The sequence below is a fragment of the Lepidothrix coronata genome, unplaced genomic scaffold (genome assembly GCF_001604755.1).
Source record: "Lepidothrix coronata isolate B3197 unplaced genomic scaffold, Lepidothrix_coronata-1.0 Scaffold52, whole genome shotgun sequence".
In the NCBI taxonomy this organism is placed as follows: Eukaryota; Metazoa; Chordata; class Aves; order Passeriformes; family Pipridae; genus Lepidothrix; species Lepidothrix coronata.
The window spans coordinates 2818549-2830120 of NW_016690232.1; the positions used below are offsets into that span (position 1 = coordinate 2818549).

Below are 11572 nucleotides of genomic sequence, written 5' to 3' on the forward strand. Positions count from 1 at the left end.
CCTCTTGTCATGCCAGGAGGCTGAGAACAGCGACAGCCTCCATTCCTGCTGTGACCATGCTCAAAAAACAAGGAAAACAGTGAAGCTGACTTACTGGTGCAACTCGTGTGGCAGCTGTCAGCCCCTGAAGTTGTTGTGATGTGCTCAGTTTTTCCTCAAGCTTAAGGTTTTGAGGTTTTCTCCTGAGAGAGCTCTGAGGCACTAGGAGAGGTGCTGGAGCTGCACTGATGGTGGGGCGACAGCGCTGCCCTGCACGTGCTTCACAGGCACAAGGTGACATTTGCAACCAGTCGGTCTGGACACCCACTTGAATAAAAATACAGACTTTTTCTGGAGCTGGAAAAAGTATGTTGGGGTCCCTGCCCCCTAAAAAGAGAAACCCACTTCTGTTTATTAAGCAGTTGAGTACTTGAGAAATATTAGCAGCAATAAGCTACTGTGGTGTAGTTGGAACTAACACGACTATGTGGGAATAGGACATCACTGGAAAAGGTGTCAGCTGGGAGCACCACTGCAGCCTTGTTTCCCCCTGCCTTTCACAAAGGCCACATGGCCTGGAAGAGGAAGAGCTGGAGAACATTTCTACAGCACAGAGAGCGACTGCACCAGAGTCTGCTGGACAGACTGGAGCTGTGGATGTCCTGTCCCTGGAAGTGTCCAAGGCCAGGCTGGATGGAGCTTTGAGCAACCAACTCTAGTGAAAGCAATCTCTGCCCATGGCTGGGGGTTTAGAACAAGATGATCTTTAAGGTCCCTTCCAACCCAAACCATTCTGGGATTCTATGACAATGGTCCCCAGATGTCCCTTTAGACCTTAAAGGCTCTATTCCGTAGATGTGGTTTTTTGCCCTGTCCTCTCCTACAGTCACTGGCTGGCTGTCTCTCCACTATGCCAATCTTTTCTCGTCCAATCAGCTTAAATAACCAGTTACAAACCTAATGAGGTACTTGCTACAAGCTCTGTAATCCTGCTGGTTCCCTCTGTCCCTGAAAGACAAGGGTAGGGGGGTTCATCAGCTCCTGGGTGGTTCTCTGGAGGAGCCCACTGTTGGTTGTTTTTAGGAAAGGCAATAGAAGTTTGTGGACAAAGCCCAGCTGGGGTGTTTGTGCATCACCTGGTGTAACAGGACACACACCTCGGTGCCTTCAGTCTATGTGGAACAAAAGACTTGCATGGGAAAAGCAGGTAAAGGCAAGGAATGCTTCTCCACAGAGGCTGTCCAGCAAAGGAAATACACCATAAATGATGCAGAGCAGCCAAAGTTTGCCTTTTCTTCCTGACAGCCACATGAATCACACCACTGCCTGAGGCTAGAGCCAAGTGCTGGGAGCAGAAATCAGATGTTGCTTATTAAGAATTTTTTATCTTTAAGTTGTTCAGATCTTCTGACCTTCTGCCTTTGCCCTGCCACAGACACACACAGAGAGGATATACAAATCCTCACTTAGACCTTGAGTAAACTGTGGTGAGGAATGTCCAGAATTTCCCTTATTTTTCACTTCGGGGCCAGGGTCTTTTGGCATGACTGTCCCATTTGGGCCAAAGACTGGATCTTCCCTGCCTTTAAAGAGGGAGGTGGTGTACCTGAATTTTATGTAGTTTCTGTTCTTGTGTACATTTTATTACCCCTTAACATGTGACATAGTGTACATCATACTACATATGACCCATTTTACTTTCCTCCACCCTCCTTCTCCCATCATCTTCCTGCTTTATTAAAAAAGACCCAGATCATCCATCTGCCAGCATATGCCTGTGCCAGAGAAGTGGACTCCTCCTAGCACTGTGTCCCCATGTTAACCTTGACATGCCAGCTTATAGCCCTCCCCATGCACAGGCATAGGAGAAATCCATTCTCCTTGCTGATCTGAACAGATGGTGAGGCTCAACTGAGTGGAGTTTGGGTGTGGATCTGAGGGAATCCCTTTTCCTGTGCAGGTCCTGTGGCTTTGTTGTTGCTGAAGCAACTCCAGCATAGACGAGCCACTGGGAGCAGCCCCATGTCTCTGGGATCATCCAAGCTGTCCATGGACAGGAAGGCTTCACTAGAAATGGGGGGTGGGGGAAGTGTACTGCTAAAGAATACAGTCTAGAAAGTTCATGCTGGATTTGACAGCACAAAACTTAGTGCAGGTTAAACCCATGGAGTTGAGTTACTAAAGAAAGCCGAGGTGTTCCCACAGCCCAGACCACCTGTGTTAAACACACCGCCCTGGCCATTAAATCTGCGTCTAGACGAGGCCACGCGTATGGGCTGTGCTGCTGGTTCAGAGTGACTGAGCAAACCACATCCTCACGTCCTGGCGCTGCAGGAAACTGGAATAACACCGGCGATACGAAAATAGCGTGTGAAAAGCCCAGACCTCCCACCACTCTGGAGTCATTCCTTTCAACCTTCACTCTGCTGTCCAAAACACTCACGTGAAATCTCTCCCCGGAGCCACTTTACGCTGCAGCGCGGAGAGCAATTAGTTTTAATGGCATTAAATGGAGCTCCTCGCACAGGAGGTGCACTGCCGACTGTGTCAGACAGACCACCTGCCTCGCTCCCACCCTGCCGGCCCCGGTCCTTGGGCTGGCAGGGAGGGTGGCACTGGGTGCCCTGTGGCAGCCACTTGGAGCTTGGTAGGAAATGAGCCCAGGGCACGGGCCCGGCGGACGGGAGGGACTGGGGCTGCGGGCAGAGCCGGCAGGGCACGGCGGCGACAAGGACATTTAAAACTGTCCTTTGAAAAGTACATTGCGGTCCTGCAGCGTGTCCTGAAAGTTCTAGAAAATACGTCTGGTAAGGAACGTCTGAGGGAGCTGGGGGTGTTCAGTCTTGAGGAGGCTCAAGGGGGACCTCAGTGCTCTCTACAGTTCCCTGGCAGGAGGGTGGAGGGAGGTGTGGGCCGGGTTCTTCTACCGGGCCTGCAGTGAGAGAACAAGATGAAATGGCCTTAAGATGAGATTCATATTAGATACTAGAAAAAGTTTTTTCACTGTTCGGTGCCCAGACATTGGAATGGGCAGCCCAAGGGGTGGTGGAGTCACCATCCCTGGAGCTGTTTAAGAGGTGTCTGGATCTAGTGATGGGCGATGTGGTTTAGGGGCTACAGTGGCAGTGCCAGGTGAACGGCTGGGATGGACGATCCTAAAGGTCTGTTCCAACCCTGACGGCTCCACGATTCTGTGACTCCACGATTCCAAAGGCGCCCCGGGGCAGCTTCGCCCTCACCCAAAATGGCCGCCGCCGCTTCGCGGGCCGCGCCCCCGCGCGGGGTGACGGCGCTTCGCCCTCCGGCCGTGAGGGGGCGCGCGCGGGGCGGCGCTGCCGGGCCGGAGCGGACGGGCGGGCGGAGCGGCGGCCGCGGGCCCAGCGGCACCGGCACCGCGGGCCGGCCCCGGCAGGTGCGGGGAGCGGGGCATGGCGGGGGCTGCTGTGGGTCTGGCCGGCCGGGGGGCGGTGGGCGGGGTGGGCAGGGCCGCGCCGGGCCCGGCCGGAGCGCGCTGTGTGAGCCGCGGGCGGGGCGGGCGACGGGGCTGAAGGTCGCGGTGCTGGGCAGGGAGCACATCCCGCGGTGGCGGCTCTGCCGTGCTGTTCCCGCAGCCGGCGGTACCCCGTGTTCCCGGGCGGCCCAGGTGTCAAACGCGTGCTCTTCCCGGTTCCACGGTAGAGGCGTCCTTCGGGAGGCGCAGTAAAGCCGGGCTTCCTCCCCGCGGGCTGCTGGGCGCCCACCTGCCGGTGTTCGTGCTCTGCGTGTGCGGGGTCCGGGTGGACACTGGCAGGTGTCACTTTGGGAAACCCCTGCCTTTGGGAGCAAAGCCCCCAGCACCTCCGAGAGCACTTCCAGGAGGCTCTGCTAGCCTGGGAGGTGGCGGAAAAGGCGTGTGGAAAACCAGGAACTGCCTCCCTCTGAGCTGTGGAGCGCCAGGGCTCGTGTGTGTTTCGGGTGAATACCGTGCACAGGTGTCAGCAACCCATGAATAAGGTAAATTGCAATTCCACTTCTTTATGGCAGGAAACCCACATTGTCCTTAACTCCCAGTCCCTCTGGCTTTCCCTGCCGTTCCAGGGTGTGCTGTGTGCTACATCTAATGCTCCTGTTTACAATTTATAGAAGACAAGATGTGAAAGGGTTATAATGTGGGCAGTGCTCTTAACTCATACAGCAAATGTGGGTCCTTGCACAGTGTGGTCGTGTGAGTGATGTTTTACTTCAGCCTTCAAGAGTCCAGTTTTAGCCACACCTGGGTATAGATCTTTGCAGATGCTTTTGCCTGCTGGAGTTTCAGTAGCTAAAAAGAAAAGCTGGAGAACATGGGTTGTGGTTCACTGGGCTGCTGTTGTCACTTGGCTGTGTGAAGGTGCTCAGTGTTTGATCCTGAGAATTGCTGGGCTCCTCGTGAGAGAAGGTTGTCTGGAGAGGGGGATGTGTGTTTGGAGGTGTCTGTCACAGAGCAGCACTCAGGGAGATCAGTTATGAAATAACTCTGATGTTATGATATTCAGTGTAAAGAAGGAATATGGAACTGTTTGAGCAAGTCCAGAGAAGGGCCATGGAATTGATAAGGGGACTGGAGCACCTCCCTTATGGAGGCAGGCTGAGAAAGCTGGGGCTGTTCAGCCTGGAGAAGAGAAGGTTGTGTGGAGACCTCACAGCACCTTCCAGTGTCTGAGGCAGCTACAGGGAAGCCAGAGAGGGACTCTTTGTTAGGAACTGTAGTGACAGGACAAGGGGGAATGGGTACAGATTGAAAGAGGGGAAATCTAGGTTGGATATACGAAAGAAATTCTTCCCTATGAGGGTGGTGAGGCCCTGGCACAGGTTGCCCAGAGAAGCTGTGGCTGCCCCATCCCTGGAAGTGTCCAAGGCCAGGTTGGATGGGGCTTGGAGCAACCTGGGCTAGTGGAAGGTGTCCCTGCCTATGGCAGGGGTGGTTGGAACGAGATGATCTTCAAAGTCCCTTCCAATCCAAACCATTCTGTGATTCTGTTCCTGAACAGAACCCACATTCTGTGGGCGTCTCTGAAGTCAAATATGTTCATATGTATTTGGAGGAACGTGAGGCACCAGGTCAGACCAGATACTTAAGGACTTTCAGGTGTCTTGGGTGAAATCTGAGAAATCATTGAAGTAGAACAAACAAATGAGGCACAGCTGGGAAGAGCAGAGAATGCAGAGAAATGCCCTGGACTGTACCCAGGAGCAGCAGCTGGTGGTGATGCACACAGGTGAAGAGGGTTAACCAGGGGGAGCCAGGGCAGGGCTTCCAGGTTCTGACTGGAGAGGAAACCCTTCTGTCCAGGGGCAGCAGGAATATTTTTGTGCCAAGGAGTTCACAAAAATTCTGTTAAAGGAATTAGTGCTGAAAAGGTGCAGATCCACCCCTGACAAAATGCTTGGGAGTGGTCAGTTTTCCCTCCACTTTTCCTGAAAGCTCAGGTGCTGCTCTCTCCTGATTCCTGATGAAGGTTTGCTGACTCCTGTGTGCAGACCGCTCCAGGGTCTCGCCTGTGGCCCGTGATCACAAGCCTGATGATGGAGCATGTGCTTGGTCAGTGTTTTGCAAAAGAGCCTCTGCAATCAGCGTGTTTGTTTTACCGGTTTTGTGTGCAAGGAAACAGCACAAAAATCTGTGTCAGCCTCTTCCTGACAGGCTGTGGGAGGAAGGAAGGGTTGGCAGGCAGATGGAATATTTGTCAGATGAAGAGAAGGTAATCAGGGGGAAAAGTGTGCTGCTGGAGGAGGTTACCTGGCTATAGGTAACCTCCTGAAATCCTTCCTCCTTCTCTGGAATGCCCCCTGGCTTGGAGAATTGAAGAATGGTGTTTTTAAGAAAGCCAGGGGCTCCTTGTGCCCTGAGGTGGTGGCAGTCACAGTTCCTAACTGCTGACTGTGCTTAATCTGAATTAAGCACCTGCAGTAGGTGTCTGTGACTGGGAGTGTTGTGGATCCTGCTTTTGGTGGGTTCTCAGCTTGGCAGCCAGGTCAGGGATCAGTTGTGGATGCTGCACTGTGTGTCAGAGCTGGTGGTGATGCTGGCACAGGTGCCAGCACAGTCCAAGCCCCAGAGCTGAGAGCTGCTCACCTGCTGATCTGAACCCTTCTGTGGACATTTGGTTTCCTTTTCAAAATAAACATTGGTGATTTTATTCTTGCCCTTAAGGTGAAGGAGGAGGAGGAGGTCCTTCATGGCTGTTTCATGTTTTGCAGAAAATGCTCTGAAGGTGAACTGGACAGCGCCCGCCGGAACTGAATCTGTCTGAAAAAGGTCCTCCTTCCCCAAAAGGCCTGTTGGTGGTCAGGAGGGAACCTGTGCAAGGGATGGGCTCGGAGAACAGCGCTCTGAAGAGCTACACTCTGGAGGAGCCGCCGTTCACGCTGCCCACGGGACACACCGTCTGCCCGGCCGTGCTGCAGGATGGCAAACGCGCCTCCGTGTTCGTGTACAAGCGGGAGAACGAAGATAAGGTTCATAAAGCTGCCAAGGTACTGGAGCCTGCCTGGGACAGACTTGTCACAGCTGTCCCTCCCTTTTATTGGGAGGGTGGGAATTGGTGTGCAGGGGTCAGACCTTGGGGCGGGAGGGCAGGAGAAGAGGTGGGAGCTGACTGTGGCAGTGCAGGGGGGCAGGAGGGGTTGGCAGCTGCAGAGCTCATCGTGTGCTGTGCGATGTCAGCAGTGTGGGAAGGAATGGCCACACAGCAGTACCTGCCTGCCTTGGCAGAGGGCTGGTCTCTTCCTGCAGATGTAAGTCAGAGGGTCTTTCTTGGGTGGATCCACCCAAAATACCGTTTTTATTATGACTGAGACTTTCTTTTATTCTGTGTAAGACTTTTTCCTTCCAGTAACTGAAGGGAACTGACAAGAAAGATGAAGAGAAACTGTTTACAAGGGCCTGTAGTGACAGGACAAGGCTTTAAACTGACAGAATGGCTTTAAACTGACAGAGGGCAGGGTTAGATTAGATACCGGGAAGAAATTCCTTCCTAAGAGGGTGGTGAGGCCCTGGCACAGGTTGCCCAGAGAAGCTGTGGCTGCCCCATCCCTGGAAGTGTTCAAGGCAGGGTTGGACAGAGCTTGGAGCAACCTGGTCTAGTGGAAAGTGTCCCTGCCCATGGCAAGGGAGTGGAATGAGATGATCTTTATTAAGGACCCTTCCAACCCAAGCCTTTCTATGACTCTGTTTCAATGTATTATAACAAGTTGTGCAGTGAGTGAGTGTGCTGGGTGCTTGGGGAGGAGCAGGGATGGGCTGTCTAAATTCACTGAGAAAACACGGCTAAGGGTACAGGACTGAGCTCTGCAGCCAGAGGAGCTGCCCCGGGTGAGATCTAACAGATGCCTTTGTTTCTGGAAGCACCTGAAGACCTTGCGCCATCCTTGCCTTCTGCGCTTCCTCTCTTGTACCGTGGAAGCAAATGGGATCCACCTGGTTACAGAGCGGGTGAAGCCTTTGGAGCTGGTCCTGGAGACACTTTCTTCTGCCGAAATTTGCGCAGGGATCTACGATGTGCTGCTGGCACTCATCTTCCTCCATGACAGGGTAGGTACCCCTGGCAGCAGCCAGCAGGCTTTGGAGGGAGGCAGATGAACTGGGACAGGAGAGCACCTGGGCTTGTCTGGGCGAGTCATTTCTGATTCCTCCCAAAAAGCAGGCACGTGCCCCACAGTTCTTTTAGGCTGAAACTGCTAAAATCATTGGCTGCTTTGTGGGAGGAAGGGTAGTTGAAAGTGCTGTGGGGTTTGGAAGTAAGGAAGCAAGCGGTTCTCAGTTCATGAATCTGCTTGCAGTGCTGCTTGCTTTAGGGAGATGAGGTTGCTCAGCCTTGGCATTTGTTTACAGCTGTCACCCCGTGTCAGAGATTGGTGTCACTGCTCTCCTCATTGAGCACTGTGTGTTTGTCCAGGACTGCAGTTAAATCCCAGCTCAGACTGTAGCTCTGGGGCTTTGTGTTCACAGTTGGAGAACTTCCCTGGATTTACAGTTTTGTTGCAGGGGCTGTGACAATCAGGTCTTTGTCTGCTCTGAAACCCTGGTCCTCCTGCCTGGCACCTGCTAGTCACCTACCAAATCCCAGAGGACTTTTGGAACTGTGCTTTTTGGCAGCTTTCCCTCAGCCCTTCACAGCACCTACTTAGCACTGGTTAAGATTTTACATCTCCATCTATCCTGAGTCTGTTATTCTTTTTTTTTCTGTGTTCTAGGGAAACCTAACACATAACAATGTCTGTTTATCATCCGTGTTTGTGAGTGAGGATGGGCACTGGAAGCTGGGAGGAATGGAAACAGTTTGTAACTTCAGTGAAGCCACCCCAGAGGTAAGAGCCAAGCCAAGTGCACCCTTGGATGCCCAGGAGAGGATTCCTGGCCTCTGGAAACTGGCCATCTATGAACACGATGGCCCAAGTCCTTCCACTTAGCTGGATTTACTATTAAGTGTGTTGGTTCCCTTCCAGCTCTGTCCTGAATCTTTCCTCTAAGGACACCATAACTATAAACTACAATATCTACACAAATTAATTCCCCATTAACCAAAAATAGATACTTTTCTAAGGGACACTGCTGGCTGAAGAGTGAGAAATCTCTGCTCCTCTGGACTTATTGAAAAACAAATTAAAAAAAAAAAAAAAAGCTTTACTGTGAAGCTGGAAGATCCAGTTTTAAATTAATCAATAAGGAAAATAATTTAAATGCCTCCTTAGCTTTTGCTGCTGGCATCTTATCTGCATATTAGCAGAACAATTCCTGGTTTATTCCTGCTGCCTGCTGTGCAGATCCCTGCTGCAGCCTGGCACTGTGTCACAGATGCACATTGCCTTTTCTCCCAGAGGATCTACAAACCCTTCACAACGAGTTGGCTGTGAGGCCCTGAAGCTGCTTCCTGTCAGCTTGGTGCTTCCCACCTGCTCCACTGGGATCTCCCCTCGGGCAGAGCCAAACACAGCCTGCCCTGGGTGCCAGTGGAAGGGGCAGGGGCAGAGCTCCTTCCACCCCTGAGCCCTGGCCCGTGGGGACACCCTGCTCTGCTGCTTGGCACAGGTGAGTGAGGGAGGCAGCTCATGTCCCTCTTCTTCTCCTTCCAGTTCCTCTGTCAGGTCAGGTCCGTACGAGACCAGTCGTGCATCCCGTGCGAGGAGATGGTGAGTAACAGAGTAACAGCACCTGCTCCAGGAAGGTCCTGATGGCAACAAATAAAAAAGTGTGATGTTCAGGATATATATTTGCATTCATATGTTTTATTTCCTTATGCCTAAATGGCATGGAAGTGACTCTTGGATAATATCTGACATTTCCTTTTCCCCTCTTCTGTCCCATCCCTGGTTTGGGAATGGTGTTAGGTAGAGGGAATAATATTTTTCCAACACTTTGTGTTGCAGCTTTAATGCTTCGAAGTCACCAAAGCCATGCAAAAATGACAGAGTAGTTGCTGAGATTGCCCAGATCACTGCAGTCCCATGGCTGTGGAGCTCTTCTAACAGCCTTTTTTCCACCCATTAGTCACTTCCTACCCATTGAGAATCCTTGGAGTTGCTTATGCTGAAGGAACACTCTTTCACTCTCTAATTATCACCTGTTTCCATAGAAATGCTGAAAGCTGTTGCCTGCCAGCATCCATTGGGGAGTTGTTCCATTGTGATGTAGTTGCTCCTTTGGGTTATGAATTCCCCAGTGCAGTTTTTTTTAGCATAATATTCTACTTACAGGGTATACTTTGGTGCTATAAAAAGCACTGGAGACTGTATATGGCAGGGGGTGGGAATAGACACTCTTGAAAATTACCAAGTACTTCATTAAGTTCCTGCTTTGCTGATTTTTTTGGTTTTATTTTCAGTCTGCAGATTTCAAAATCCTGCCCAGCAGCTACGGGCACGCGAGGGATGCCTATGCCTTTGGAACAACAGTTGAAAATCTCCTGACTGTCCTCAGTGACCAGGGTGAGGAATGACACCTGTTCATTTTGCTGTGGACAGGCCTCTGTGGCTTATTCCTTGTGTGTGTCGAGCCATTCACCTTCTGTGGCAGCTGGCAGCAGTGCCATGGCTTCAGTGGCCAGTGCTGTTTTGTGTTTGCTGGGCTAAATGCAGGCCTTGGCTTCTCCTGTGTTCCCCTTTTTCCTGCATTTGGACGTGGTCAGGTGTGGCTGGAGGTCACCAGCCCATGTGCCACAAGCATTCCCAAACCTGCTCCGGTTCTGCCCTACCAGCTGCCTCTCCCAGGGATGTGGATGTGGCACGTGGGTCTCGAGTGCCACAGCTGAGCAGGGGCTGCCACCTTCCAGCAGAGAGGGAGCAGGAAGCTTCTTGGGAGGACAGTAGCACTCCTTGAAGCCCCAACGGCCAGACAGCTTAGGAAGAGAAATGGAAGTGCTATTTTTCCCTTCCCTTTGCAATTTTGCTATAAATTAGTGTGAAAAATAAGTTTTGGGGAGGGTGGGGGACTCCTAAATGTATCTAGTTCAGCACTGAGAGAGAAATCTAACTGTGGGTGCTCTGGATTTCAGTTTCAGCAGATATTCTCTCCAGCTTCCAGCAAAGCTTGCGCTGCACACTGCTAAACCCAGACCCAAAGTGTCGTCCACCACTGTCCAGCTTATTGTCTCACGAGTTCTTCAGGTAAGGACAGGAGTATGAGGCCTTTCTTGGTCTTGACACTGCCTGTTTCTGTCTTGCAGAGTGTTATTTTGGAGAAGGTGTGGGATGGAAGTGCAGATTTAATCCCTGTCTCTTACAGGGATCTTTGACAAAGAGTCTCCTTAAATTAAGAAATTGTTACCAGCCTTCCCAGTGAGGTGCTGAGCAGCAGCTTTCAGGTCTCACCTCCACGCTGGCATTGTTGATCCACCAGATCAAGACTTGCATCCCTCTGTGTAGTTCCCTCTGCTGAATGAATGGTGGGGATTTGCAGTCACTTCATTGTGGATGGTTTAAGCATCACTTGCCAACCTATGTCTTTGTGTTTAGGAATGATTTTCTGGAAGTTGTGAATTTTCTGAAGACCTTAACACTAAAGTCTGAGGAGGAAAAAACTGAGTTTTTCAAGTAGGTGAACGAAGTGTAATCTGGAAGCTTCTTATTTCAGACATACTTCTGCCAAATGGACTGGGGGGGACCTGGGAGGGCTTGTGCCCAGAGGTACCTCCTCAGCTGGCAGATTTTGGTTGCTTTGGCAGAACATTGTTTGCTCTGTACCATTTTGGGTACTCCAGGCAAAGCAACAATTGCATCAAAGAGGAAGCTCTTCGCCTCCTCCTTTCCCAGTTCCTTGTGAGTGGTTTGGTGTTTGGGAGGAGTACCTGCTGGGCAATGTGTCTGCCAGTGAGGGACTTTGCAATAAGACTTGCTGGATGAATTAATCCTGTGGTGCCAGCCCTGCCTGGCTGAAGCTGTAGTGGGTGTCTTGGCTGCAGTCGTGGAGCATCTTGCAGGAAATCCAGCTGTTCCCCAAGAAGTTTTCTATAAGGGAACCTTCTGTGTTATCATGGCATTACCTGGGCCTGAAAGGGGGAGAAGCTGGGTTTTTCCTTCTTTTTCCATGTAAAAGAGCCCTGGCGTTGTTACAGAGCTATCTTCCTGCCTGTTTTAT

General features: G+C 51.5%; 1 protein-coding gene across 1 annotated transcript in view; it reads left to right on the forward strand.

The window, feature by feature from the left end:
* Positions 1–3661: 3661 nt before the first annotated feature.
* Positions 3662–11572, forward strand: part of SCYL3 (SCY1 like pseudokinase 3) — a 15419-nt gene continuing 7508 nt past the window's right edge. The window contains exons 1-8 of the mRNA XM_017815645.1: positions 3662–3972; positions 6199–6474; positions 7346–7531; positions 8194–8307; positions 9073–9129; positions 9822–9924; positions 10491–10602; positions 10951–11028. Of these exons, the coding sequence (XP_017671134.1) occupies positions 6310–6474; positions 7346–7531; positions 8194–8307; positions 9073–9129; positions 9822–9924; positions 10491–10602; positions 10951–11028 (815 nt within the window). The 5' untranslated portion in view covers positions 3662–3972; positions 6199–6309. The remainder of the gene's footprint in view (positions 3973–6198; positions 6475–7345; positions 7532–8193; positions 8308–9072; positions 9130–9821; positions 9925–10490; positions 10603–10950; positions 11029–11572) is intronic.